Genomic DNA, 24,822 nt, shown 5'->3' on the forward strand with positions numbered 1-24,822 from the left:
TGGGAAATCCCACAAACAGAGGAGCCTGGCAGGCTATAGTCCACGGGGTTGCAAAAAAGTCGGACACAACTTAGCAACTAAACAGCAACAGCATTTCTTACAACTGAATGTGACTGTACAATTACCTCAATAAAACTGTCAAAAAAGAATTTTGTAGAAGAATATTAAATACCATGTTCACAGATTTATCAAATGAGAGCAACAAACTCTCGATTTAAATCAGAGTTACTCATTATATCAGTAAAATAAGTATGTGTGGTGAGAATTTATATACCAAAAAAAAGACAAAAACTAAAAGCGTAGATGATGTTACAGTAGTAATTTCTGGTAATAGAATAACAAATGATTTTTATTTTTGCTTACTTATACAGTATTTTTTATTTTCTAATCATGGAGGTTGGGGAAAAAGGGAGGTACACACAAAAGAATTTCTCTAATTAGATTACAGGCATTTCTACCTACAGAACAAATACCTAGGTGTCCCCCTAGTGGAAGACTAGACAAGGCTACACCGAGTACACCTGGTTGCGACTTTTTACAGGGCTAAGAACCCACCTTGGAGAAGGAAATGGCAACCCACTCCAGTATTCTTGCCTGGAAAATCCCATGGACGGAGGAGCTTGGTGGGCTACAGTCCACGGGGTCGCAAAGAGTCGGATACGACTGAGCGACTTCACTTAAGAACCCACCTGCCAATACAGGAAACGTAAGAGAGGCGGGTTCGATCCTTGGGTGGGGAAGATCCCCTGAAGGAAGGCGTAGCAACCCACTCCAGTATTCTTACCTGTAGAATCCCATGGACAGAGGAGCCTGGCAAGCTATAGTCCATAGGGTCGCACAGAGTCGGACACGACTGAAGCGACTTAGCAGCAGCAGCAATTATAGTCAAGACCTTTCGAGAGAAACAAGAAGCTGAGATTAACAAACTATTCTGCTTATACAAACAATTTTTAAAAGAGGGGCCCATTGCAAAAGAAAGGAGCAAACCTCACCCTGGGCAGCAGGTGCTACCAATTCTAAGTGCAATCCTTAGACTGACAATTAACTTTTTCAATGGACAATGTCAGGGAGCTCAGTTCCTTGGGTTTACATCTCCTCTCTCGCTTTGTGGTAGCTTGTGGTCTAGTGGGTCTAGGCCGCCTGACTCTCAAATCTAAAATACAAACAAGGTGAAACCTGAAGCCCGCAGCAGACACCTGTTGAGAGCGATAGCACCTCCCCGCGGACTCCACGAATCTTCGATTCTTCTAGGTTCCTCTTCGGCTGCGTTCGGCCGGCTCCCGTCCTGTCGGGCTCGGCTCTCTTCGGCTACGTTCGGCGGCTTTCGTCCCGGACTCGGCTCCCTTCGGCCACACTCGGCTCTCTTCGGCATGGTCCGGCCCACTCTCGTCTCAGACTCGGCTTCCTTCGGCTACGTTCCGCCGCCGCCCCGGAAGGGCGCCCATGGAGCCGGGCTCGCCGGCTCGAGTGACGGCTATGGCGCCGCTTTTGGAATATGAGCGGCAGCTGGTGCTGGAACTGTTGGACGCCGACGGACTGGTAGTGTGCGCCCGCGGGCTCGGCGCGGACCGGCTCCTTTATCACTTCCTCCGGCTGCACTGCCACCCGGCGTGCCTAGTGCTGGTGCTCAACACGCAGCCGGCCGAGGAGGTGCGGCCGGCCGCCGGCGCGGGGGACAAGGGGACCCCTAGAGGGCTGGGGAGGCTCCTGAGTGGACGCAGGCCTCGCGCGGAGGCCAAGCCTCTGAGGGCGATACGGGGCCCTGACGCGGGCGGGAGGGCGTGGAGTAAGGGTCCCGGAGGTAGATGCAGGCCCCTGGCGCGGGTGCGGGAACGCTGAGACGGTGGGAGAGGTCCGGAGGTGGTTGCAGGACGCTGACGGAGGTGCCAGGACCCTGAGAGGGCGGCGGGGTCCTGAGGGAAGATGCGGGACCGTGACACAGGTGCGAGGACCCTGAGAGTGTTGGAGGGTCTCTGCGAGCAGTTAGGGGAGTTCATTTGAGGAGGATGGAGGTGGGGAGAAGGATCGGAGGTCTCTGGAGAGGGTGGGAGGATTCTTGGAGGAGGATATGGGTGGGAATAACGAGGCAGTCCTGAAGTTGGATATTAAGGGACTTGCTGGAGGCAGAGCAGTGAGGTCCCTAAAAGGGAACAATGATGGGGATGGAGGAGTCGCTGAGGGGAATGGGAACTTAGGAGACGCTGAGGCTGGGGAAAACTAAGCAGGGAAGAGGACGTCCTGGGGGTTCACCCAGGCTTTGGGACAAGGGGCATAAGGTCAGAAGGGAAGGGAGCTGGAAGCTGAGCATATTCCGAAAGGGTGCCTGGGTCAGGGAGAGTAAAGGACCCTGAGGAAAATAGGATACACCTGTGTTGTGGGATAGTGACAGGTGTCATAGCCTGGTTGACAAGTCTGATGAGCCCTTAGCTATCTAGAGCAGGTGGCCTCAAGGAAAATGCCAGCTGAGAAGAGTGACCATAAACTCCTAAGAGCTGGGCACCGGGCTGATTCATCTGGGTATCCCTAGTGCTCGACTGGGACTTAGCACGACAGGTGCCCCCCAGGAAAAGTGGCATGGAACTGAAGATGTGAAGAACCAAAGGTCCCACTGACGTGATGAAATCCCCTCTGGGGGGACCCGGACAGAACTAATAGTCTAAAACCACCTGGGAAGAGGGTTCCCTTATTATCTTCTCACATGGTACACATGACTGCAAAGCCACCTCTGGCAGGCAGTATTTTCTAGGTAGCAGTCTTTTAGCCCAGGATTTTAAAGTCTTTTTGTTGTTAAACTGCTAATAACATCTCAAGTGCAATGAGTCTTTAGTGCAAACCCCAAAACAAAAATAAAACCCTAAGTAAATGTCGATTGATTAGTGTTAAGTAGTAATTTGTGTGTTCATTATAAAGTTCATAATCTCTGAAAAAGGCAGCGTGTTTTAAGTACAAATGCTGCTGCTGTGCTATGCCGTGCTCAGTCGTGTCCTTTTTGTGACCCCATGGACTGTAGCCTGCCAGGCTCCTCTGTCCCTGGGATTCTCCAGGCAAGAATACTGAAATGGGTTGCCATTTCCTTCTGCAGGGCATATTCCCCACCCAGGGATGGAACCCAGGTCTCCTGAATTACTGGCAGATTCTTTACCTCTGACCCTTCAGGGAAGCTCTTTAAATAAAAACACTTGCAACCTATTAAAAACTGCCCTGTATTAAATAGTCTGCTAATCCAGTTTAATTTGATTTAGGAGTATTTTATCAACCAGCTGAAGATAGAAGGAGTTGAACATCTCCCTCGCCGAGTAACAAATGAAATCACAGGTAGCAATCGCTATGAAGTGTACACGCAAGGCGGTGTGATATTTGCAACAAGCCGAATACTTGTGGTTGATTTCCTGACTGATAGAATACCTTCAGATTTAATTACCGGTGAGAATTTGAAGCCTTATTGTTATTTGCATGTAAGTTTCTTTTTTTCCCATGCTTGTCTGTTCTCTCTGCTAAACTCCAGACTAGAACCTTGTAAACAGCATTGGATGTTTTTTTGCTCAGCATTTTTCTTCCAGGTGTTAACACAATACCTGACACATTTTGGATGCTTAGTAAATATTTATGGCCTGAATAAGAAACTAAATGTAAGATGACATTTCTGTGTTTTTTAAGCTCGTATTCAGTCAATGCTTAGTAATTGGTGGTTGCTTTTAGAAGCTAATCAGATTTGAATGTTTATAAATATTCTTCGTATATCCCTTAGTTTGGTTTTTCCTCTTTAAAGAGTATTTTTTTTTTAACCATGATTTTGAAATTTTCAAAACAATTTTTTTCAGTGTCATTTACTTACAGTGTTACATTGGTTTCGGGTGTATAACACAGTTAATTCTATATTTTATAGATTATACTCCATACAAATTTATTATAAAGATTGACTGTATTCCCTGAGCTGTACATTACGTCTTCAACTTGTTTCTTTTATACTTAGTACTTTGTGCCTCTTGATCTGCTTTTCGTATTTTGCTTCTCCCCCACCCCTCTCCTCACTGGTACCGCTAGCTTGTTGTCTGTTCCTGTTTTTTTACATTTGTTTTTTTACATTTTTTACATTTGTTACTGTTCATTTGTTTTATTTTTTAGATCCCACATAAAAGTAAAAACACAGTATTTGTCTTTTTCTGTCTGACTTACTTCTCTTAGCATAATACCCTCCAGGTCCATCCATGTTGTGGAAAATGGCAAAATTTCATTTTTTATTATGACTGAGCAATGGATATTTATATATATATATAGCACGTCTTCTTTATCCATTCCTCTACCTGTGGATATTTCGGTTGAATCTTATAGATAATGCTGCTATGAACATTGCAGTGCATATATCTTTTTCAATTAATGTTTTTATTTTCTCCAAATACCCAGGAGTGAAGTTGCTGGACCATATGGTACTTTTCTTTTTAATTCTTTGAGGAACCTCCATACATTTTCCATTGTGGCTATACCAATTTACATTCCCACCAAGAGTGCACAAGGGTTCCTTTTTTCCCCACAACATCAAAAACACTTATAACTTCTTGTCTTTTTCACAATAGACATTCTGAGAGGTGTGTAGTGATATCTCATTGTTTGTCTCTGTTGGCCAATGTTGGAAAAATGCCTATTCAGGTCCTCGGCCCCTTCTGTTTTAATCAAGTTTTTTTCTTTTTTTGATACTGAGTTGTATGAATTTTTTATACATTTTAGATACTAATCTTTTATTGGAAATATTGTTTGCAAATATCTTCTCCCATTCAGTAGGTTGCTTTTTCATTTGTTGGTTGGCTTCTTTCACTGTGCAAAAGCTTTTTAATTTGGTGTAGGCTCATTTGATTATTTTTGTTTTTGTTTCCCTTGCCTAAAGAGACAGATTCAAAAAGTATTGCTAAGACAGATGTCAGAGAGCCTACTGCCTTTGTCTTCTCCAAGGAGTTTTATGGTTTCAGATCTTAAATGTTGGTTTCTAGTCCATTTTGAGTTTATTTAATACAGTGTGAGAAAAATGTTCTGATTTCATTCTTTTACATGTAACTGTCTAGATTGCCCAGCACCACCTATTGAAGAGAGTCTTTTCCCCATTTTGTTGTGGTGGTTTAGTCACTAAGTCATGTCCGACTCTGCAACACCATGAACTGCAACACGCCAAGTTTCCCTGTCCTTCATTATCTCCCAGAGTTTGTTCAAGTTCATGTCCTTTGAATTGGTGATGCCATCCAACCATCTTGCCCTCTGCCGCCCTCTTCTCCTTTTGCCTTCAGTTTTCCCATCATGAAGGTATTTTCCAGTGAATCGGCTCTTTGCATCAGGTGGCCAAAGTATTGGAGCTTCAGTTTCAGCATCAGTCCTTCCAGTAAATATTCAGGATTGATTTCCTTTAGGATTGACTGGTTTGATCTCCTTGCAGTCCAAGAGACTCTCAAGAGTCTTCTGTAGTACCACAATTTGAAAGCATCAGTTCTTCAGTACTCAGCTTTCTTTATGGGCCAACTCTCACATCCATACATGACTACTGGAAAAACCATGGATCTGACTATACAGACCTTTGTGAACAAAATGATGTTTTTGCTTTTTAATACACCGTCTAGTTTTGTCATAGCTTTTCTTCCAAGGAGCAAGTGTCTTTTAATTTCATGACTGCAATCACTGTCAGCAGTGATTTTGGAGCCCAAGAAAAGAATATCTGTCACTACTTCAACTTTTTCCCTTTCTATTTGCCATGAAGTGATGTTAATTAATTGACCACATGCTTGAGTTTATTTCTGGTCTTTCTGTTTTGTTCCATTGATATTTGTGTCTGGTTTGGGGCCAGAACCATACCGTTTTGATTGCTATAGCTTTGTAGTATAGTCTCAAGGAAGGTGATAGCTCCAGTGTTGTTCTTTTCTCTCAAGATTGGTTTTGCTCTTTGAAGTCTTGTGGTTCCAATCAAATTATTTGTTCTAATTCTTTAAAAAATGTCATAGATATTTTGATTTGGATAGCATTAAATCTGTAGATAGCTTCAGGTAGTATGGTCATTTTAACAATATTAATTCTTCCAGTTCATGAACAAAATATATTTCTATTTGTCTTCAGTTTCTTTCATCAGTGTCATAGTTTTCAGAAATCAGATCTTTCACCTCCTTGGTTAATTTATTGTTAGGTATTTTATTCTTTTTGATTAAGTTGTAAAATGGATTATTGTATTGATTTCTCTTCTTAATACCTAATACTTAGTGTAAAGAAACACAAACAGATTTCTGTATATTAATCTTGTAGCCTACAACTTAATTTATGTATTCTCAAAGTTTTTTGATGGAGTTTTTAGCATTTTCTATATATAGTATATATTTGGAAATAGTTTTACTTCTTCATTTCCAATTTGGATGCTTTTATTTCTTTTTCTTGTCTGCTTGCTGAGGGCAGGCCTTTTAATACTATGTAAATAGAAGTGGGGAAAGTGGACATCCTTGTCATGTCCCTGATTTTAGAGGAAAAACTTTCAGCTTTTCACCATTGAGTATAACATTAGCTGTGGGTTTGTTATAAATGGCTTTTATTATGTTGAGGTGTGTTCTCTCTATCCAACTTTGTTGACAGTTTTTATCATAAATGGATGTTGAATTTTGTCAAATACATTTTCTGTATCTATTGAGAAGATTATGTGATTTTTATCCTTTGTTTTGTTAATGGTTCAGTATTCACAAGTCAAGTTTCAATATTGAACCATCCTTGCATCCCTGGAATAAATCACACTTGGTCATGAAGTGTGATCCTTTTTATATATTGTTGAATTCAGTTTGCTAATATTTTGTTGAGGATTTTTGCATCTGTGTTCGTCAGGGATATTTTCTCTTTTTTATAGTGTCTTTTTCTGGTTTTGGTATCAGAGTAATGCTGACCTGGTAGAATGAGTTTTGAGGTGTTTCATCCTCTGATTTTTTTGATAGTTTGAGAACCATAGGTATTTACTTTTTCTGTAATGTTGGGTGGAATTCCTAGCCCTAGATTTTTCTTTGTTGGGATTTTTTTATTAGTGATTCAGTTTTTATTACTAGTTAGATATTTTATTTTTTTCTGATTCAGTCTTTGAAGATTGTATGTTTCTAGGAGTTTATCCATTTCTTCTAGGTTGTCCAATTTGCTAGCATATAAGTCTTAGTATATTCTCTTATGACTATTTATATTTCTGTGATATAAATTGTAAGTTTGCTTCTTTCATTTCTGATTTTATTTGGGCCCTTCCCCTTTTTTTTGTCTTGAAGAGTCTTGCTAAAGGATCAATTTTGTCTTTTCAAAACAAAAAACAACTCTTAGTTTATTGATCTTTTCTATTGTTTGTTTGGTTTTTTTGGTCTCTATTTGCACTCAGGTTTTTATTTTCTTCTTTCTGCTGACTTTGGGCTATGTTTTTTTCTAATTCCTTTAAATGGAAAATTAGGTTGTTTACTTGAGAAGTTTCTTGTTTCTTGAGGTAGGCCTATATCACTTTAAACTTCCCTCTTAGAACTGCTTTAACTGTATCCCATGACTTTGGAAAGTTATGTTTCTCTTTTCATTCATATCAAGGAATTTTTAAATTTCCTATTTGATATCTTTGTTGGCCTGTTGGTTTTTTAGTAGCATGTTGTTTATCTACATGTGTTTGTATTTTTCCATTTTCTTCTTGTATTGATTTCTGGTTTCATTACTGTTGTAGTTGGAAAAGATCCTTGATATAATTCCACTCTTCTTAAATTTACTTAAGGACTTAAGTCCTTCTAGGACTAGTATGCTAGTCTTTCTAGCATTTTTCACTTTATTGTATGTTTTAGTTCTGATTGGCTCTTTTTTGTATTTTTCTAGTTCTTTGTTAAAGTTCTCACTATGTTCCTCTGTTCTTTTCCCAAGTTCAGTCAGTCAGTAAGTTCAATCGCTCAGTCATGTCCGACTCTTTGTGACCCCATGAACAGCAGCACGCCTGGCCTCCCTATCCATCACCAACTCCTGGAGTCCACCCAAACCCATGTCCATTGAGTCGATGATGCCATCCAACCATCTCATCCTCTGTCGTCCCCTTCTCCTCCTGCCCTCAATCTTTCTCAGCATCAGGGTCTTTTCAGATGAGTCAGCTCTTCGTATCATGTGGCCAAAGTATTGGAGTTTCAGCTTAAACATCAGTCCCTCCAATGAATACCCAGGACTGATCTGCTTTACGATGGACTGGTTGGATCTCCTTGCAGTCTAAAGGACTCTCAAGAGTCTTCTCCAACACCACAGATCAAAAGCATCAATTCTTCAGCACTCAGCTTTCTTTATAGTCCAACTCTCACATACATACATGACCACTGGAAAAACCATAGCCTTGACTAGACGGACCTTTGTTGACAAAGTAATATCTCTTCTTTTTAATATGCTGTCTAGGTTAGTCATAACTTTCCTTCCAAGGAGTAAGTGTCTTTTAATTTCATGGCTGCAATCACCATCTGCAGTGATTTTGGAGCCCAGAAAAATAAAGTCTGACACTGTTTCCCTATCTATTTCCCATGAAGTGATGGGACCAGATGCCATGATCTTAGTTTTCTGAATGTTGAGCTTTAAGCCAACTTTTTCACTCTCCTCTTTCACTTTCATCAAGAGGCTCTTCAGTTCTTCTTCACTTTCTGCCATAAGGGTGGTGTCATCTGCATATCTGAGGTTATTGATATTTCTCCCGGCAATCTTGATTCCCGCTTGTGCTTCTTCTAGCCCAGCGTTTTTCATGATGTACTCTGCATATGAGTTAAATAAGCAGGGTGACAATATACAGCCTTGACGTCCTCCTTTTCCTATTTGGAACCAGTCTGTTGTTCCATGTCCAGTTCTAACTGTTGTTTCTTGACCTGTATACAGGTTCCTCAAGAGGCAGGTCAGGTAGTCTGGTATTCCCATCTCTTTCAGAATTTTCCACAGTTTATTGTGATCCACACAGTCAAAGGCTTTGGAATAGTCAATAAAGCAAAAATAGATGTTTTTCTGAAACTCTCTTGCTTTTTTGATGATCCAGTGAATGTTGGCAATTTGATCTCTGGTTCCTCTGCCTTTTCTAAAACCAGCTTGAACATCTGGAAGTTCACGGTTCATGTACTGCTGAAGCCTGGCTTGGGGAATTTTTGAGCATTACTTTACTAGCGTGTGAGATGAGTACAATTGTGCGGTAGTTTGAGCATTCTTTGGCATTGCCTTTCTTTGGGATTGGAATGAAAACTGACCTTTTCCAGTCCTGTGGCCACTGCTGAGTTTCCCAAGTTCAGTGAGCATTTTTATGACTCTTATTTTAAACTCTTTATCAGGTAAATTACTTATCTCTGTTCCTTAGGGTTTTTTCCTCAGAATTCTGTCTTGCTCTTTTGTTTGGAACATATTCTTCTGTATTCTTATTTTACTTGACTTTCTCTGATTGTCCCTATGAAGTTAGGCAACACAGTTACCTTTCCCAGTCTTGAATCCATGTCCCTGTGTGGGCATGTCCTTTGCAGTCTGTGTGCCCCATGGGTGCTTTTGGTGGGAGAGCTGGATCTGAAGAGAGCAAAGACTGCATCTTCCCTGAGAGTGCGCTGGTGGAGCTGTCTTGTTGGGGGATAGGGCTGGGGCAGGAGGGGCCGGAGCAGGAGCCTGGTACAGGCTGGTAGGGTGGGAGGGGCGGCGGGGTCCTGCAGGGCAGCTGGAGCACCAGGCAGCTTTCAGTCTGCTGCCTCTGCTGAGATGTCTAGGCATACTTGCTCTCTTCAAGAGTGGAATCTAGGTTTTCTGCAGCCCACTGGTAAGCCCCACTGGTTTCCAAACCAGCCAAGGGGGCTCGTCTTCCCAGTGCTGGACCCCTGGTACCCAATGTGGGGTTCAAACCCCTCAGTCTTCAGAGAGGATCCCTGAGCCTGCAAGATCTCCCTCCTCTTCTGGGCCACCCACTGGGGCTGTGGGTCCCAACGAGATCTCTTTTCCTCCCCTCCTGTCAGACTCCCTGGGGTTCTTTCTCCATAGCCTTGGTTGTAGGAGAGCCGTTCTACTGGTCTACAGGTCATTCTGAGAGAGAGTTGCTCTGTATGTCATTGTAGTTTTGATGTGTTCATGGTGGGTAGGACGGTGGTGAGCTCAGGGTCTTCAAACTCCACTATCTTGATCCCAACTCTCTCCCATGATTGAAATTAAACTAAGCAGTTGCTTAGTTATTTTGAGAAGAATGGTTTAATGGTAGCCAGAATTAATGTAGAGATAGAATCATTTTTCACTGTTGTTTGTCCTTCGGGAAAGCTTTTCTGATTTCCCCAAAGATAATTTAGGGGCCCCGCCTCTGTCCTCCCCAGTCAGAGCACTTCAGAACACCACACTGTATTTGCCTGTTTGTCTATCGCTCATGAGATGGCAAGCCTCCTAAGAGTAAGGAACAACTTCATCCCAGGCTGAGTAACTGGTACATAGTAGATACCAAACACACATATGTTAGGTGAATGATGTATGTATATACTGTGGTCTTCAGTGAACTTGTAAAGGGCAGAGAGGTGCTGAAATTCATAATTGACCTTCCTACAATATCTAACACATTGCCCTGAGCCTCAAAGACCCTCAAGAAATATTTAATGCATAAATGTATGAATGACTGTTTTTTAATGGAAATGTCATTTGTAATACTTTATAATTTTATGTATTTGTTTTTTCTGTGCTGGGTTTTCATTGCTGAGTGGCCTTTTCTCCAGTTGCTTTGAGCAGGGGCTACCCTGTAGTTGTGGTGTGTGGGCTGATTCTCATTGTGGTGTCTTCTCTTGTGGAGCGTGGGCTCTGGGGCACACGGGCTTCAGTAGTTGTGGCTCCCAGGCTCTAGAGCACAAGCTCACTAGTTGTGGTGCCTTGGCCTAGTTACTCCATGACATGTGGAATCTTCCCGGATCGGGGATTGAAATTGGCAGGCAAGTTCTTTACCACTGAGTCACCAGGGAAGCCCTGAACCAATGTTTCATATGATTCATAGTGAACTGATTGATGAAAATTTTGCTGTACTTTTATATTTATCAGTTATAAGCCATGACAGGGCTGTACAGTTAGGGTCAGACTCGGTTGACTTTGAAGGGTAACACCACTGCTTACAAGCAAATTACTTAATTTTCCAAAGTCTCAGTTGTCTCATTGCTTACGTTGAGAAAATAGTGCCTTGTGAAGTTATCATAAGGACTAAATGAGGTAAAATAAATATAATTGCTAGTACAGTACATGGTACATAATAAATAATAGATAATAGCAAAAAATAAAGGCTTTGTATAGCCCAAAATCTTGATACATTGTAATAAAATATTTTACTGCTTGTTGCTGCTGCTGCTAAGTCGCTTCAGTCGTGTCTGACTCTGTGTGACCCCATAGACGGCAGCCCATCAGGCTCCGCAGTCCCTGGGATTCTCCAGGCAAGAACACTGGAGTGGGTTGCCATTTCCTTCTCCAATGCATGAAAGTGAAAGGGAAGTCGCTCAGTCCTATCTGACTCTTCACGACCCCATGGACTGCAGCCCACCAGGCTCCTCCGTCCATGGATTTTCCAGGCAAGAGTACTGGAGTGGGGTGCCATTGCCTTCTCTGTTACTGCTTGTTGGTTTCTTATAAATTTAGCTTTACTTAAGTCCCAGGGACGGGAAGCCTGGTGGGCTGCCGTCTCTGGGGTCGCACAGAGTCGGACACGACTGAAGCAACCTAGCAGCAGCCCAGCAGCAGCAAGTTGATAAAATGGAAAAAAGTATTGAAATGACCACTAGATGTCAGTATTACTCTGTGACTCCCAGTAACAGTTCAACCTAATTAGGCAGAAAGCAATCTGAATCAAAGGACTATGCAAAGTGTAGTTTATAGGTGGTTCCTAATTAAAATGCCATTCCCAAAAAAAAAAAATAAAATAAAATGCCATTCCCATTTCTGATTGATTCCCAGCCAATAATGAAGCTGGAGCTGTTAGTGCTCCTTGGCTGAATAGAATGCAAATGAGCCAAAGAAATGAATCCCTTCAAATGCTGCAACCCCTGGGATCATCGTCTATCCCCCACATTCTCCCAGCCCCCGTAGAAGCTTTCAACACAGCTGTTACAGACCAGTGTCCTAGGAGCATGTAACCCCCTGGGAAGTCCTGAATGCACCAGCCCTAACTTGTTCCTGTCACTAGCTCTTAGCATCACTGCACCCACCCTAGGCATCCCTGCCAACATGACTTCTCAGTAGTGGGAGAACTGTGAAAATATCTCCCCAGATTATACTTTCAAACATACAGGGAAAGAGGGTCCTTTCATTGTTTAGCATATTCTGACATCTCTAAATAGACCTCAGAACACACTTTCCTTGGGAAACTTAAAGGAAAAAAAAGTTCCATGTTAGATTTGCATACCCAGTGCTGTAATTCAGCTTTATCGTCATTCAGACTGTATGTCATTTTTAACATTAACTATTAGTAAAGATCAGTTGCCAGTGGTCCCTTATTTGGCAGGAATGAGATAGGTGCTGGAGACAAAGATGACAAGATGGCAGGGTGCTGTCCTGAGTTAGGCGGCCTCTGGGTTGGAGCTCACCGTCACCAGGTGCAGCTGTGTGACCTTGGGCAAGTGTCTCCACTTCTGTGTGGCTCAGTTTTCTCTCATTCCTCTTAGGATTATTGTGAGGGTAAACTGACATCAGGTGTATGAAATTCTTTGCATTATGCATGGCACATAGTAAGCACTCTCTGATTACTTCTTTTTATAATGATCTTGTGCCCAAGCAGGAGGAGATAGGCGTAAAGAAATAATTACAGTGCAGCAAAATGAGATGCCAAAATGTGGCACTAGAACTGTACCCGGAAGCCTAACTTACTTGTACTTTTTTAAGGGGGAGGGGTGCGTGGTCCTCAGATGATGTCACCTAGTAGGAAGAATATAGCTGTGTTATCAGACACTCATGATTTGGAACCTTTGGCCTCCATTTACTTGTAGGGTGACCGTGGTCAAGTTGCTTTTTCCTGATCTCTATAGTAATACCTACCCCATAGAGTTATTTTGAGGATTCAGTGAAATAAAAATCTATAAAAATACCTAAGCCCAGTGCTTAGGGCTGGGATAGAGTATACTTCTCTTCTCCCTCCTCCTTCTGGCTTCCAAAAGAATGACAACCTTTTGGAGCACACCATTTTCTTAACTTGAGATTCACCTTTTCTTTAGAAGTCTATTTTCTAACTTTCATGTCCTATTTCATCCAGGACCACAACTGTGGCCCAGAAACATATTTGGAAAAACCCACCTGCTGGGTACTGAGTATTTCTGAGTAGTAGATTAGCTGTGCACATATACTGGTGTTGGCTTCCCCTGGAAAAAAGAAGTGGCAACCCACTCCAGTATTCTTATCTGGAAAATCCCAATCCATGGGATCGCAAAAGAGTCAACTAAACAACAACAACATTTACTGGTGTTATTGAAAATGCTTTGTCTACAAATTTCTACTTAGCACTATTTATTTTTACTGTCTTTGAAAAGCAGTTTGCTTGGCTAGAATAAATTTCAGCTCCATCTACCTCAATCTACATTTAAATACCAAAACAGTAGAATCTGAATTGAGTCTACTGAACTACTAGGAGTCATGGGTTACTATTGTCATTTTCCAAACCCCAGGAGTGATGAGAATGGGAGCAAAAACATGCCAGTGAGTTTACAGCAAATATATATGGTACCCGGCTTGGTTTCGGTCTAAAAGGCAAGAATTGTCATAGAATAATTGACATCTGTGCACTCGTGTCATTTCACGTCTCTCTCTAATTTCCCACTAATCGTACTGCACCACAGAGGCGTGTGTCTATGATATATGCACATGAGAAATCATCTGGTCCAGAACTCTCTTTTTCTAATTAAAGAAACGTGTATATCCTTGTTTTTGCAATTCAGAGGTGTCATTGTCACATCCACCCCACAAAACAGATGCTTAAGCATTTTTTTTTTAGATTTTTGTTTCAAATAGACTAATTTATCTTTCAGTAGAATATACTCTGATTCTGAAAGTTGAATTCTTATAATAAGTGAAGCAGATGTTCCCCAGACTTCTGAAAGGCAGCTATTTTGCAAAGTTCACATCTGATTCACATATAAAAGAACAAATGGCCCACTTGACTTGGAGAAATTCTTCTTCCACCAGGTCAGACACACCCCACCTCAGGGCCTTTGCTCTTACCCTTCTTTCGGCTGGAACTCTTGTGGCCCACATGGTCACAAGGCTCACCCTCTCATCTCCATCCAGCCTTTACTCACTTAAGACCTCAGTGAGGCATACCCTATCTGAAATTGCAAATCCTAAAAAATACAACAAACTAGTGAATATGACCAAAAGAGAAGCAAACTTACAGATACAAAGAACAAATTCGAGGACTGTCCAGTGGTTAAGACTCCATGCTTCCACTGCAGGGGTCATGGGTTCCACCCCTGGTCAAAGAAGTTCCACGCGCCTCAAAGTGCAGTGAAAAAAAACAAAGAACATATTAGTGTTACCAGAGATTAGAGGGACGGAAGGGGCAATATTGGGGTAAAGGATTAGTAAATACAACTATTAGATATAAAATAAGCCACAAGGATATATTGTACAACATGGGTAATATAGCCAATATTCTATGATAGCTATAAATGGAGTATAACCTTTCAAAATTGTGAATCACTGTATTATATACCTGTAACTATAATATTGTATATCAACTACAATTTTTTTAAAGATTAAATAAGTAAGGAAATTGCAAACCACCACCTCTTACACATACTCCTTGTCTTCCTCTGATTCATTTTTTTCCCTCAGCACTTATCCCTTATAACAACTAAATATCTTACTTACTTATATTACTTATTGTAAATGCCACAGGACAGCTTTTCGTGTTTTGTTTGTGGCTGTATCCTCAGCCTAGAATAGCTTGCCTATGCTCAAATAAGGCATTCAGGAAAACTGTGATGAATCAGTGAAAGCAAGCATAAAAATGACATGTCTTTGTGCACTCTAAATTATGATTTTTCCCCCCTCAGGCATCTTGGTATATAGAGCTCACAGAATAATCGAGTCTTGTCAAGAAGCATTCATCTTGCGCCTCTTCAGACAGAAAAACAAACGTGGTTTTATTAAAGCCTTCACAGACAACGCTGTTGCCTTTGACACTGGCTTTTGTCACGTGGAAAGAGTGATGAGAAATCTTTTTGTAAGGAAGCTGTATCTGTGGCCAAGGTAAACAGCATTATGTGACCAATTTCTGCAAGAGAAACTGGTGTACTTTAATTTCACACTTTAATGTAGTATTTATTGTCACTGTACTTGATACATGCTAGTCAGGTTTATAACAGTGCACCCAAGTATAGATAAATGGTCACCACATTTGTTATTCTTTTGATAAAAAAGAGAGATTTGTTGGTTATTTTTCCAGTAGTCCAAGGCCATCACTTTCTTGTTCATTTAGTGAAATCCCTAGGGATCTGGAGGCTCATGTGTACAACAGAATTAGGTGAACTACAAATTTACTGGCTAAGATTCTAACTTCCACTTTGAAAACTACCCATCAGCAGCGGGGAAGAGGATGGGATAAATTGGCAGATGGGGTTGACATACATTACTGTAAATAAAATAGAAAACTAGTAGGGACCTACTGTATAGCACAGGGAACCACTCAGTGCTCTTTAATGACCCATGGGAAAAGAATCTAGAAAAGGGTGGGCATATGTATATGTTAAGGCTTCCCTGGTGGCTCAGATGGTAAAGAATCTCCCTGCAGTGCAGAAGACCTGGGTTCAGTCCCTGACCCTTGCCCTATTTGACTAATACTTCTGGCTCAGAGGTTAAAGTGTCTGCCCGCAATGCAGGAGACCCGGTTTCGATCCCTGGGTCGGGAAGATCCCCTGGAGAAGGAAATGGCAACCCACTCCAGTATTCTTGCCTGGAGAATCCCACAGACAGAGGAGCCTGGTAGGCTACAGTCCACGGGGTTGCAAAGAGTCGGACATGACTGAACTAATTCACTTTCACTTTCCATTTATATGGTTAAAAGTAATCCTGAAAACATTGTCACCTGGCTTTCCATTTTGCTTCTTAATTACATTTGTTGTTCGGTCACTTAATCATGTCTGACTCTTCGTGAGCCGGTGGACTGCAGCACACCAGGCTTCCCTGTCCTTCACTATCTCCCAGAGTTTGCTCAAATCCATGTCTATTGAGTCGATGATGCCATCCAACGGTCTCATTCTCTGCTGCTCCTTCCCCTTCTGCCCTTCATCTTTCCAAGCATTAGGGTCTTTTCAAATGAGTTAGTTCTTCACATTAGGTGTCCAAAGTATTGGATTTTCAGCTTCAGTATTAGTCCTTCCAATGAATATTCAGGACTGATTTCCTTTAGAATTGACTTGTTTGATCTTCTTACAGTCCATTTACAAAAAGCTGTTAGAGTAAACACAGGGCTCTTACAACTTTAGAAAATATTTTTAAAATGTTTGTCTTTTTAGATTCCATGTAGCAGTAAACTCGTTTTTAGAACTGCATAAACCCGAAGTCGTAGAAATTCATGTTTCTATGACACCTGCCATGCTTGCTATACAGACTGCTATTCTGGACATCTTAAATGCCTGTTTAAAGGAATTAAAATGCCATAACCCGTCACTTGAAGTTGAAGATTTATCTTTAGAAAATGCTATTGGAAAACCTTTTGACAAGGTACTCTATTTCTCTTCCTTTTTAAGCACTGTTTATGATGGTGTAATTTTTAAGTATGCAAGTTATTTTAATATTTATAATGTTCTCAGTAGGAATTTGTTGTCATTTTAAAATTAGGTTGGAGGTGATTTAAAGTATATCTTCTTTGGTTTACTGGAAAGTAATTTGTAGTCGAATACATTGATTGGCATCTAAGCATAATTCTGATTTTTGCAATTATACAATGACTGTCTTTTTTTTTTAAGTATATGTAAGAGAACTTTCCTGGTGGCTCAGATGGTAAAGTGTCTGCCTACATTGTGAGAGACCCGGGTTCGATCCCTGGGTTGGGAGGATCCTCTGGAGAAGGAAATGGCAACCCACTCCAGTACTCTCGCCTGGAAAATCCCGTGGACGGAGGAGCCTGGTAGTCTACAATCCATGGGGTGGCAAAGAGTCGGACACAACTGAGCGACTAAACTTTCACTCCAAGAGAACGATGAATAACCTTTTGCTCTGAAACGACAATATTTGAATATCTACAAGTAGAAGAGTGTACATAAGAATGCTTCATAATTTATTGTGATCTCTTATTGGGAATAAAAATAATTGGGATGAGTTTTGATTACTAAGGAATGTGAAACTTGCTCTGTCTTAAAGTTACATTCTGAAGTGAGAAAATGGTAAGACTGTAGTCTAGGAATGTTTATTTCAACTAATTTTTTCATCATAGATTAATATTAATACAGGTACATAAATGTCTAAGATCAAATTGTATGTCTAGAAAAAAACTAAAAAAATTCCAGGCAGCTTTTTTTTCATATTTTTGTAGAACAAGTTCTTTTCTTTCAAATTCTGAATCAATCTCTTTGTCACTAAAAATAATGCATAGTGATTTTTAAAAGGGAAAAATTTAAGTCCTTATTTTTCTGATTCTTCCAAAAAGTCTTTTTACTGTGGAATAATGATGCATAAAAGCCATTCCATGTGTTTTGTGCCTCTGTTTTTAAAATGTATTTTAATTTAGTGCCTAGTATACCAAAAACACCTCTCACATTCTTCTAATGGTACATATATCTGTGTGGTGGTGGTTTAGTCACTAAGTTGTGCCTGAGTCTTGTGACCCCATGGAGTGTAGTCCGCCAGGCTTCTCTGTCCGTGGCATTTTCTAGGCAAGAATACTGGAGTGGGTTCCCATTTCCTTTCCAGGGAATCTTCCAACCCAGGGATTAAACCCGGGTCTCCTGCACTGCAGGCAGATTCTTTACCACTGAGCTACCAGGGAAGCCCCCGTATATGTCCCTAGAAAAGCAAAATATAGCCAGATATGCTTTGCACTAAATTTCTGTAAGTCATCCCCTGGTCAGTGAAAGTCAAAGTATTGTTTTACGTATTCATCTCATAACCAAAACAAAATATAGGCATAATTTGCATTTGTTAGAAAATTTAAGTTTTGTTAATGGTTTTAGAAAAGATTTTTACAAAAGATGATGTACAAAAGACTTACATGTCCCAGTTTATCTAGGACAGTCACAGTGTCTGCCTGTTGTCCTGGAGTAATTATTAATAGTGTCATTTCATTTTCACAAGAGTTCCAGTTTGGACAGTAGATTATTTGGTCTTCTAAATATTACTTCCGTTCAGTATTAAATGTGTTAGATAAGATGCCATGTAGTGAAACTGCTTCTGAAGCATGCTGCATTATCCCTTTTAGTTACAGAATCAGCTTGTGAAGGAGATATGCATATGTATAGCTGTGGATATACATAAAGCTGTTCTGTGTTTTAGACAATTTTTTAGGATCTTAAAAAGTATTCAGATTTATTTGGTTGTTAAATATTTTCTCATCCTTGAATCACACTTAATAATAAACACATCTTTTATAGCAGCAAACTGTGGTCTGATGATAGTAATTTGATACATGTAGCTTCCCCGGTTTATGTCTTCTCCATCATCCAACTGGCTCTCACATCTCTATCCATACAGGACTTGGCAGAAGTTAAATGTATCTGAATTACTTGCTTTGATTCTGCATAAAAGTGAATAATTGAGTATCTGATGTTTATCAGGACCTTTGTCTCCTAATAATGTAAATGCGGGTAATTATGAATTGACTATATCTGATCATAAAGATTGTAGTGATGACACTCTGCTTTACATTTGGAAAATCAAACATTCTAATTAGGACATTCTGAGTCTTATGAACTTAAATTTTCTGTCCACTTCCTTGGAAGATAATGTTTTTTGTTTTTATTTTTTAAAACCATTGTGGTAAAGCTTACATAACAAAATTTACCATTTTAACCATTTTTAGGTATACAAGGGATAATGTTTGTTGCAAGTATCATTTGTATTAATAATAGCTATATTAAATATCTCTTAGCAATATTTTATTCTTGTTTTAGACAATTCGCCATTACTTAGATCCTTTGTGGCACCAGCTTGGAGCCAAGACTAAATCCTTGGTTCAGGATTTGAAGATATTACGAACCCTGCTGCAGTATCTCTCTCAGTATGATTGTATCACATTTCTTAATCTTCTGGAATCTCTCAGAGCAACAGAGAAGGCATTCGGTCAGAATTCAGGTGGGACATAAAAATACTAATATTATTCTAGGAACTGACTTGAATGAAGTACTAGATTTTGTTGGGGAGTCAGGTGTGCAGAGTGCTGTATTCAAGTACATGATATACTGAGATGTCAAATTATGTTTTATGTTCATGGCACAGGGATATAGATTTCATTGATAGCTAATGTTTCTACCTAATTCTGTTCTGTATATTAATAAACATTCATATCCATTCCAGGCAGTTTTATTTCTAGAAAAGACCATATATCACAGGTAGTCCCCAGCTTAGAAATAGGTTGTATTCTGAAAGTTGTTATGAACTTAAAATTCATTTCCCTAAAGAAACGGCAAGGGAATATGGAGTTTCATTAGCCAAAGAATGAAAAGAGATTTGTAGGGAAGCATACATATGCCGCTGTCCACCAACTGGATTTTCTACCAGCCACATTCTTGCCTCATTACTGTGACTTTTCTCACTGTCTGGCAAGACCAGTGATTTTTAAAGTGTGCCCCAGGGGCCCCTGGGGCCAAGATTTAATAAAGTTAATATTTCTTATTGCTTCATCAGGAACTTTCTTGAGTCATAAGCTACAAATGCACAGTGTTGAAGAATGCATTGATTGCTTGTGAACTTTGGGTCCACTGCCTTCATCTGTGCTTGGGCACCAGCAGCATAACCCACCGACGCTTTTGCACCATCATTAGAAACGTCAACACCGTGGGGGAAATTCAGTAATAGTACTAGTATGAGAGTAGTTTTGAGCTCACAGACCATCCCCCTGAAAACGTCTTGGGGACCCCCAGGGATCTGTAGGCTGCACTTTGAAAACCACCAGTCTAGCCAAACAGTGACAGAGACCATAACAAGGGAGGTGTGGTTGGGAGATGAACAAGCTGGTGACTGGTTGATATATAGGTCGTGTGACCTTCAGAGATTCTCTGAAGTTAACCATAAATTGAAAGCTTTTTTGTTTTCCACTTAACTTTTTATGTTAGGTTGGCTCTTTCTTGACTCCAGCACCTCAATGTTTGTAAATGCTCGAGCAAGGGTTTATCATGTTCCAGATGCAAAAATGAGTAAAAAAAGCAGACTGCCTGAAAAACTGGAGATTAAAGAAGAACAAGGTATCTTGTATGATTAAGTCTTCAAACATGTCTTTTGTTTACATATTTGGTATGGAAAAGCTTATCAAGTTACAGTATAACTTTAAATCTCATTCGACTGTGTGAAAAATAATTACTTGTTACATGTAACATATGTGATCTATGTTAAAAAATATTTGGAATGGATTCATTGCCAGGGGATTCCGAATAACTACTACATAAGAATGGTGGTGGTTTTTTTTTTTTTTAACTTCAGAATAATTACTGTTTGGGCACTTAAGGTCTTAGTGGACTGTTTTAACATCCCATTTCAGTTCAGTTCAGTCACTTAGTTGTTTCCAACTCTTTGCAACCCCATGTACTGCAGCACACCAGGCCTCCCTGTCCATCACCAACTCCCGGAGTTTACTCAGACTCACATCCATTGAGTCAGTATGCCACCTAACCATCTCATCCTCTGTCATCCCCTCTTCCCACCTTCAATCTTTCCCAGCATCAAGATCTTTTCAGATGAGTCAGTTCTTCACATCAGGTGGCCAAAGTATTGGAGCTTCAGCTTCAGCATCAGTCTTTCCAATGAATATTCAGGACTGATTTCCTTTGGGATAGATTGGTTGGATCTCCTTGCAGTCCAGATCAGATCAGATCAGATCAGTTGCTCAGTCATGTCCGACTCTTTGTGACCCCATGAATCGCAGCACGCCAGGCCTCCCTGTCCATCACCAACTCCCGGAGTTCACTGAGACTCACGTTCATCGAGTCAGTGATGCCATCCAACCATCTCATCCTCTGTCGTCCCCTTCTCTTCTTGCCCCCAATCCCTCCCAGCATCAGAGTCTTTTCCAGTGAGTCAACTCTTCACATGAGGTGGCCAAAGTACTGGAGTTTCAGCTTTAGCATCATTCCTTCCAAAGAAATCCCAGGGCTGATCTCCTTCAGAATGGACTAATTGGATCTCCTTGCAGTCCACGGGACTCTCAAGAGTCTTCTCCAACACCACAGTTCAAAAGCATCAATTCTTTGGCACTCAGCTTTCTTTATAGTCCACCTCTCACATCCATACATGACCACTGGAAAAACCATAGCTTTGACTCGACGGACCTTTGTTGGCAAAGTAATGTCTCTGCTTTTTAATATGCTGTCTAGGTTGGTCATAACTTTTCTTCCGAGGAACAAGCGTCTTTTAATTTCACGGCTGCAGTCACCATCTGCAGTGTTTTGAAGCCCAAGAAAATAAAGTCTGACACTGTTTCCAGTTTCCCCATCTATTTGCCATGAAGTGATGGGACCAGATGCCACGATCTTAGTTTTCTGAATGTTGAGCTTTAAGCCAACTTTTTCACTCTCCTCTTCACTTTCATCAAGAGGCTCTTTAGTTCTTCACTTTCTGCCATAAGGGTGGTGTCATCTGCATATCTGAGGTTATTGATATTTCTCCCGGCAATCTTGATTCCAGGTGTGCTTCATCCAGCCCAGCGTTTCTCATGATGTACTCTGCATATAAGTTAAATACACAGAGTGACAATATACAGCCTTGACATACTCCTTTCCCTGTTTGGAACCAGTCCATTGTTCCATGTCTGGTTCTAACTGTTGCTTCCTGACCTGCATACAGATTTCTCAAGAGGCGGGTCAGGTACTCTGGTATTCTCATCTCTTTAAGAATTTTCTTTTTAGTTTTTAGGAAACAGAGGTACTAGAATGAGGCAAATAATGGACTCTGTTTCACACTCATCTATAACTATTATAATATATATTGAATATTGTTGGCTTTTTAAGACATATAAGTGAAAGTGAAAGTTGCTCAGTCATGTCCAACTCTTTGCCACCCCATGGACTGTACAGTCAGTCCATGGAATTCTCCAGGCCAGAATGCTGGAGTGGCTAGCCTTTCCCTTCTCCAGGGGATCTTCTTCCCAACCCAGGAATCGAACCCAGGTCTCCCTCATTGTGGGCAGATTCTTTACCAGCTGAGCCACCAGGGAAGCGCAAGAATACTAGAGTGGGTAGCCTATCCCTTCTGCAGCAGATTTTCCCAACCCAGGAATAGAACCATTATCTCCTGCCTAGTGCAAAGATATATTTCAAAACTTAATTAAATACGTTAGTAATACATTTGAGTACTTACAGAAATAAAAGTTTTATTGTCTGCTTATATCTCATGTTCAGCATTAGGAAAAGCATGGAGATTTTAGAAATAATAAAAACTATTATTCTGTACTGATTCCTTTATTTTGTGTAGCAGTTTATATATAACATCACAGTTGACAGCTGACACGTAATCATCTCTTATTAGTGACCATGCATATGACTTTCTGTCAAGGCGTTATGGAGCCTGTGTTAATCTGGATTTGAAGTGTCTTCATTTAGACCATAAGGAGACCTTCTCAAGAATCTGGATTCTCTCTGTAGAACATTATGAAGGAAGCGCAAAGGAATAGGCTTGTAGAACAATGCCTGTGTTATTTGTTGTTTTCAAAGCCTTTGGAATACTTTATGGATAAACATTATCACATAGAATGAGATTATCATTTATTTCTATACAGAAACAAAAAAGGACCTGGTCCTAGAAAGCAACCCAAAGTGGGCAGCACTCACGGAAGTTTTGAAGGAAATTGAGGCAGAGAATAAGGAGAGTGAAGTCCTTGGTGGTCCAGGTAGGAAAAAAGGAGATGATGACATTGGCCTTCAAAATCTGGCAAATGAGTCCTTTTGATTAGCTCTTTAAAAATAACTTAACACTATTATTTTGTCTATAGAATAAGAAGAATAAGTGCCACATCACCAAAATCTTAGTGACAACTTCCTTTCTGTTTATTGGATGGTTTTTCTCCAAGTTCAGTCATTGTATATTCATGAAAGCAGGTGGTTTTACTGGTTGAGTTCTTGGGAAAACTTCTATTTAAAAATATAGCTAATCAACTATTATGTATAGAATGGATAAACAACAAGATCCTACTATATACAGGGAACTCAAATCAATATCCTGTGATAAACTGTAATGGAAAAGAATATTAAAAAGAATGTATGTATGTATATACCTGAGTCACTTTGCTGTGTAGCAGAAATTAACACAACATTATAAATCAACTAGACTTCAATTAAAAAAGATAAAAGATGCAGCTAATCTCCACATATATGTTCACCAGGCTTTAAAGCTTAGAGTCTGGAATCCCCAAGGAGAAAGCTAATGGGCTTATGTTTTAAGTTGTCAGCAAGTCTTTTCAAAGAAGCCTTAATTGGTCTATGGAGTAACATTGGCCTAGCCCTAACGAAATTCCAAGTTTTAGGGCTACTGTCTTCAAACATTTAGCACCATAGACTGAACCTGAGCTAAGTTTTTAAAATCAGACAAAAAATAAAACTAAATTTTCAAGAATATCTATTGGGACTTTGACTCCTATAAATCAATAAAGGCAAGCACAGAGTCCTTCTGTGAGTATTATTCTGTGATATTATCACAGAACATATGGTGCTGAGGTTTATGATCCTAAGTCATACATACCCACTTAGATAAAGTGAAAAGTATAAAGAAAAAGAAAAGAGGGAAAATTATGTCTTGCAGCCACTGTTAACCCTGACATATTTCCTTCCTGGTTTTCTTCTGTGTATTTTCTGTTTCACATTGTTAAAGTTATAGTATAGATACAACACTATAAAGTTATAGTGTAGATTAATTCTGGATGTAGAATTAAGGAGTCAAATGATACTGACATTTTCAGTTCTCAAAACATATTACCACATTGATATATAGAAAGTTTTTTCTTTTTTTTTAATCAATTGTCATTTCTTTTGGAAATATAAGACCTTGTCTCTATTTCACATAGCTAGCATTGACTGAAGATGCTGTATATATTTGTGTATATCTGCATGTATCACATATGTATAACAGTTTTATTCATTTGATTGGAGAAAAAAATCTATCTAGTTAGAAATTTTGATGTTTCGGGAACTCAGTGTTTTCTCAGATGCATTTCTTCCTTTGTGAATTGTGTTAGTTTCCTTTGCTGGTTTAAAGTGTGTCCTTAGTTTGTATCAGCTTTTTATACATTGAAGATAATAAAGTTGTATTTTGTCTTTAGCTCTTTTTTTAAGATTAGAAATGGATTTATTTAGAGAGAGAACATTGTGTAGACAAAACGCGGTCCATCTCAAAAGGCTTGAGAGCAGCCTGTCTTTAACTTTATAATGCACAGTTAATTCTCCAATGTATTGAGTCAGTCTTAGTTTACAGATATCAGTATTCTCTGAGATTTCTTCCATTGCTTTTAAGCCTGGAAAATCATCCTCATATGGAGAGATGGAGAAGAGTCATCTTTTTTTTTATGATTTATTATTTAACATTTGACTTTGTAGTCCATTTGGAATTTATTTTAGTATTTCCAGATCCTCTGGAAAATTGTTAATTAAAAAGAGCTCCTTTAAACCTTCCATTATACCACAGCTATATTTTCATAAGTCTCTAAATATTTCTGGCTTCAACTTTACC

The 24,822-nt window shown here is 40.0% G+C and overlaps 1 protein-coding gene and 1 long non-coding RNA gene across 5 annotated transcripts in view; one reads left to right on the top strand and one right to left on the bottom strand.

Moving 5' to 3' along the window:
* LOC139179703 (uncharacterized) overlaps positions 1 to 1,397 on the bottom strand; it is a 52,570-nt gene extending 51,173 nt beyond the window's left edge. Inside the window, exons 1-2 of one of the 3 annotated variants that reach the window (XR_011564018.1) lie at positions 1,197 to 1,397; positions 785 to 892 (exon numbers count right to left, since the gene is read on the bottom strand). This is a non-coding gene — a long non-coding RNA (uncharacterized lncRNA). The other 2 variants (XR_011564020.1, XR_011564019.1) reach the window with 2 other exon arrangements.
* A 2-nt stretch (positions 1,398 to 1,399) lies between these two features.
* ERCC4 (ERCC excision repair 4, endonuclease catalytic subunit) overlaps positions 1,400 to 24,822 on the top strand; it is a 41,313-nt gene continuing 17,890 nt past the window's right edge. The window contains exons 1-7 of one of the 2 annotated variants that reach the window (XM_070779684.1): positions 1,400 to 1,650; positions 3,243 to 3,423; positions 15,012 to 15,207; positions 16,473 to 16,680; positions 19,065 to 19,245; positions 20,226 to 20,354; positions 22,880 to 22,990. In XM_070779684.1, the coding sequence (XP_070635785.1) occupies positions 1,444 to 1,650; positions 3,243 to 3,423; positions 15,012 to 15,207; positions 16,473 to 16,680; positions 19,065 to 19,245; positions 20,226 to 20,354; positions 22,880 to 22,990 (1,213 nt within the window). In that variant the 5' untranslated portion in view covers positions 1,400 to 1,443. Of the gene's footprint in view, positions 1,651 to 3,242; positions 3,456 to 15,011; positions 15,208 to 16,472; positions 16,681 to 19,064; positions 19,246 to 20,225; positions 20,355 to 22,879; positions 22,991 to 24,822 lie in introns of those variants that run through there. The other variant, XM_070779685.1, reaches the window with a different exon arrangement.

This window comes from Bos indicus, chromosome 25, assembly GCF_029378745.1.
Source record: "Bos indicus isolate NIAB-ARS_2022 breed Sahiwal x Tharparkar chromosome 25, NIAB-ARS_B.indTharparkar_mat_pri_1.0, whole genome shotgun sequence".
Taxonomy (NCBI): Eukaryota; Metazoa; Chordata; class Mammalia; order Artiodactyla; family Bovidae; genus Bos; species Bos indicus.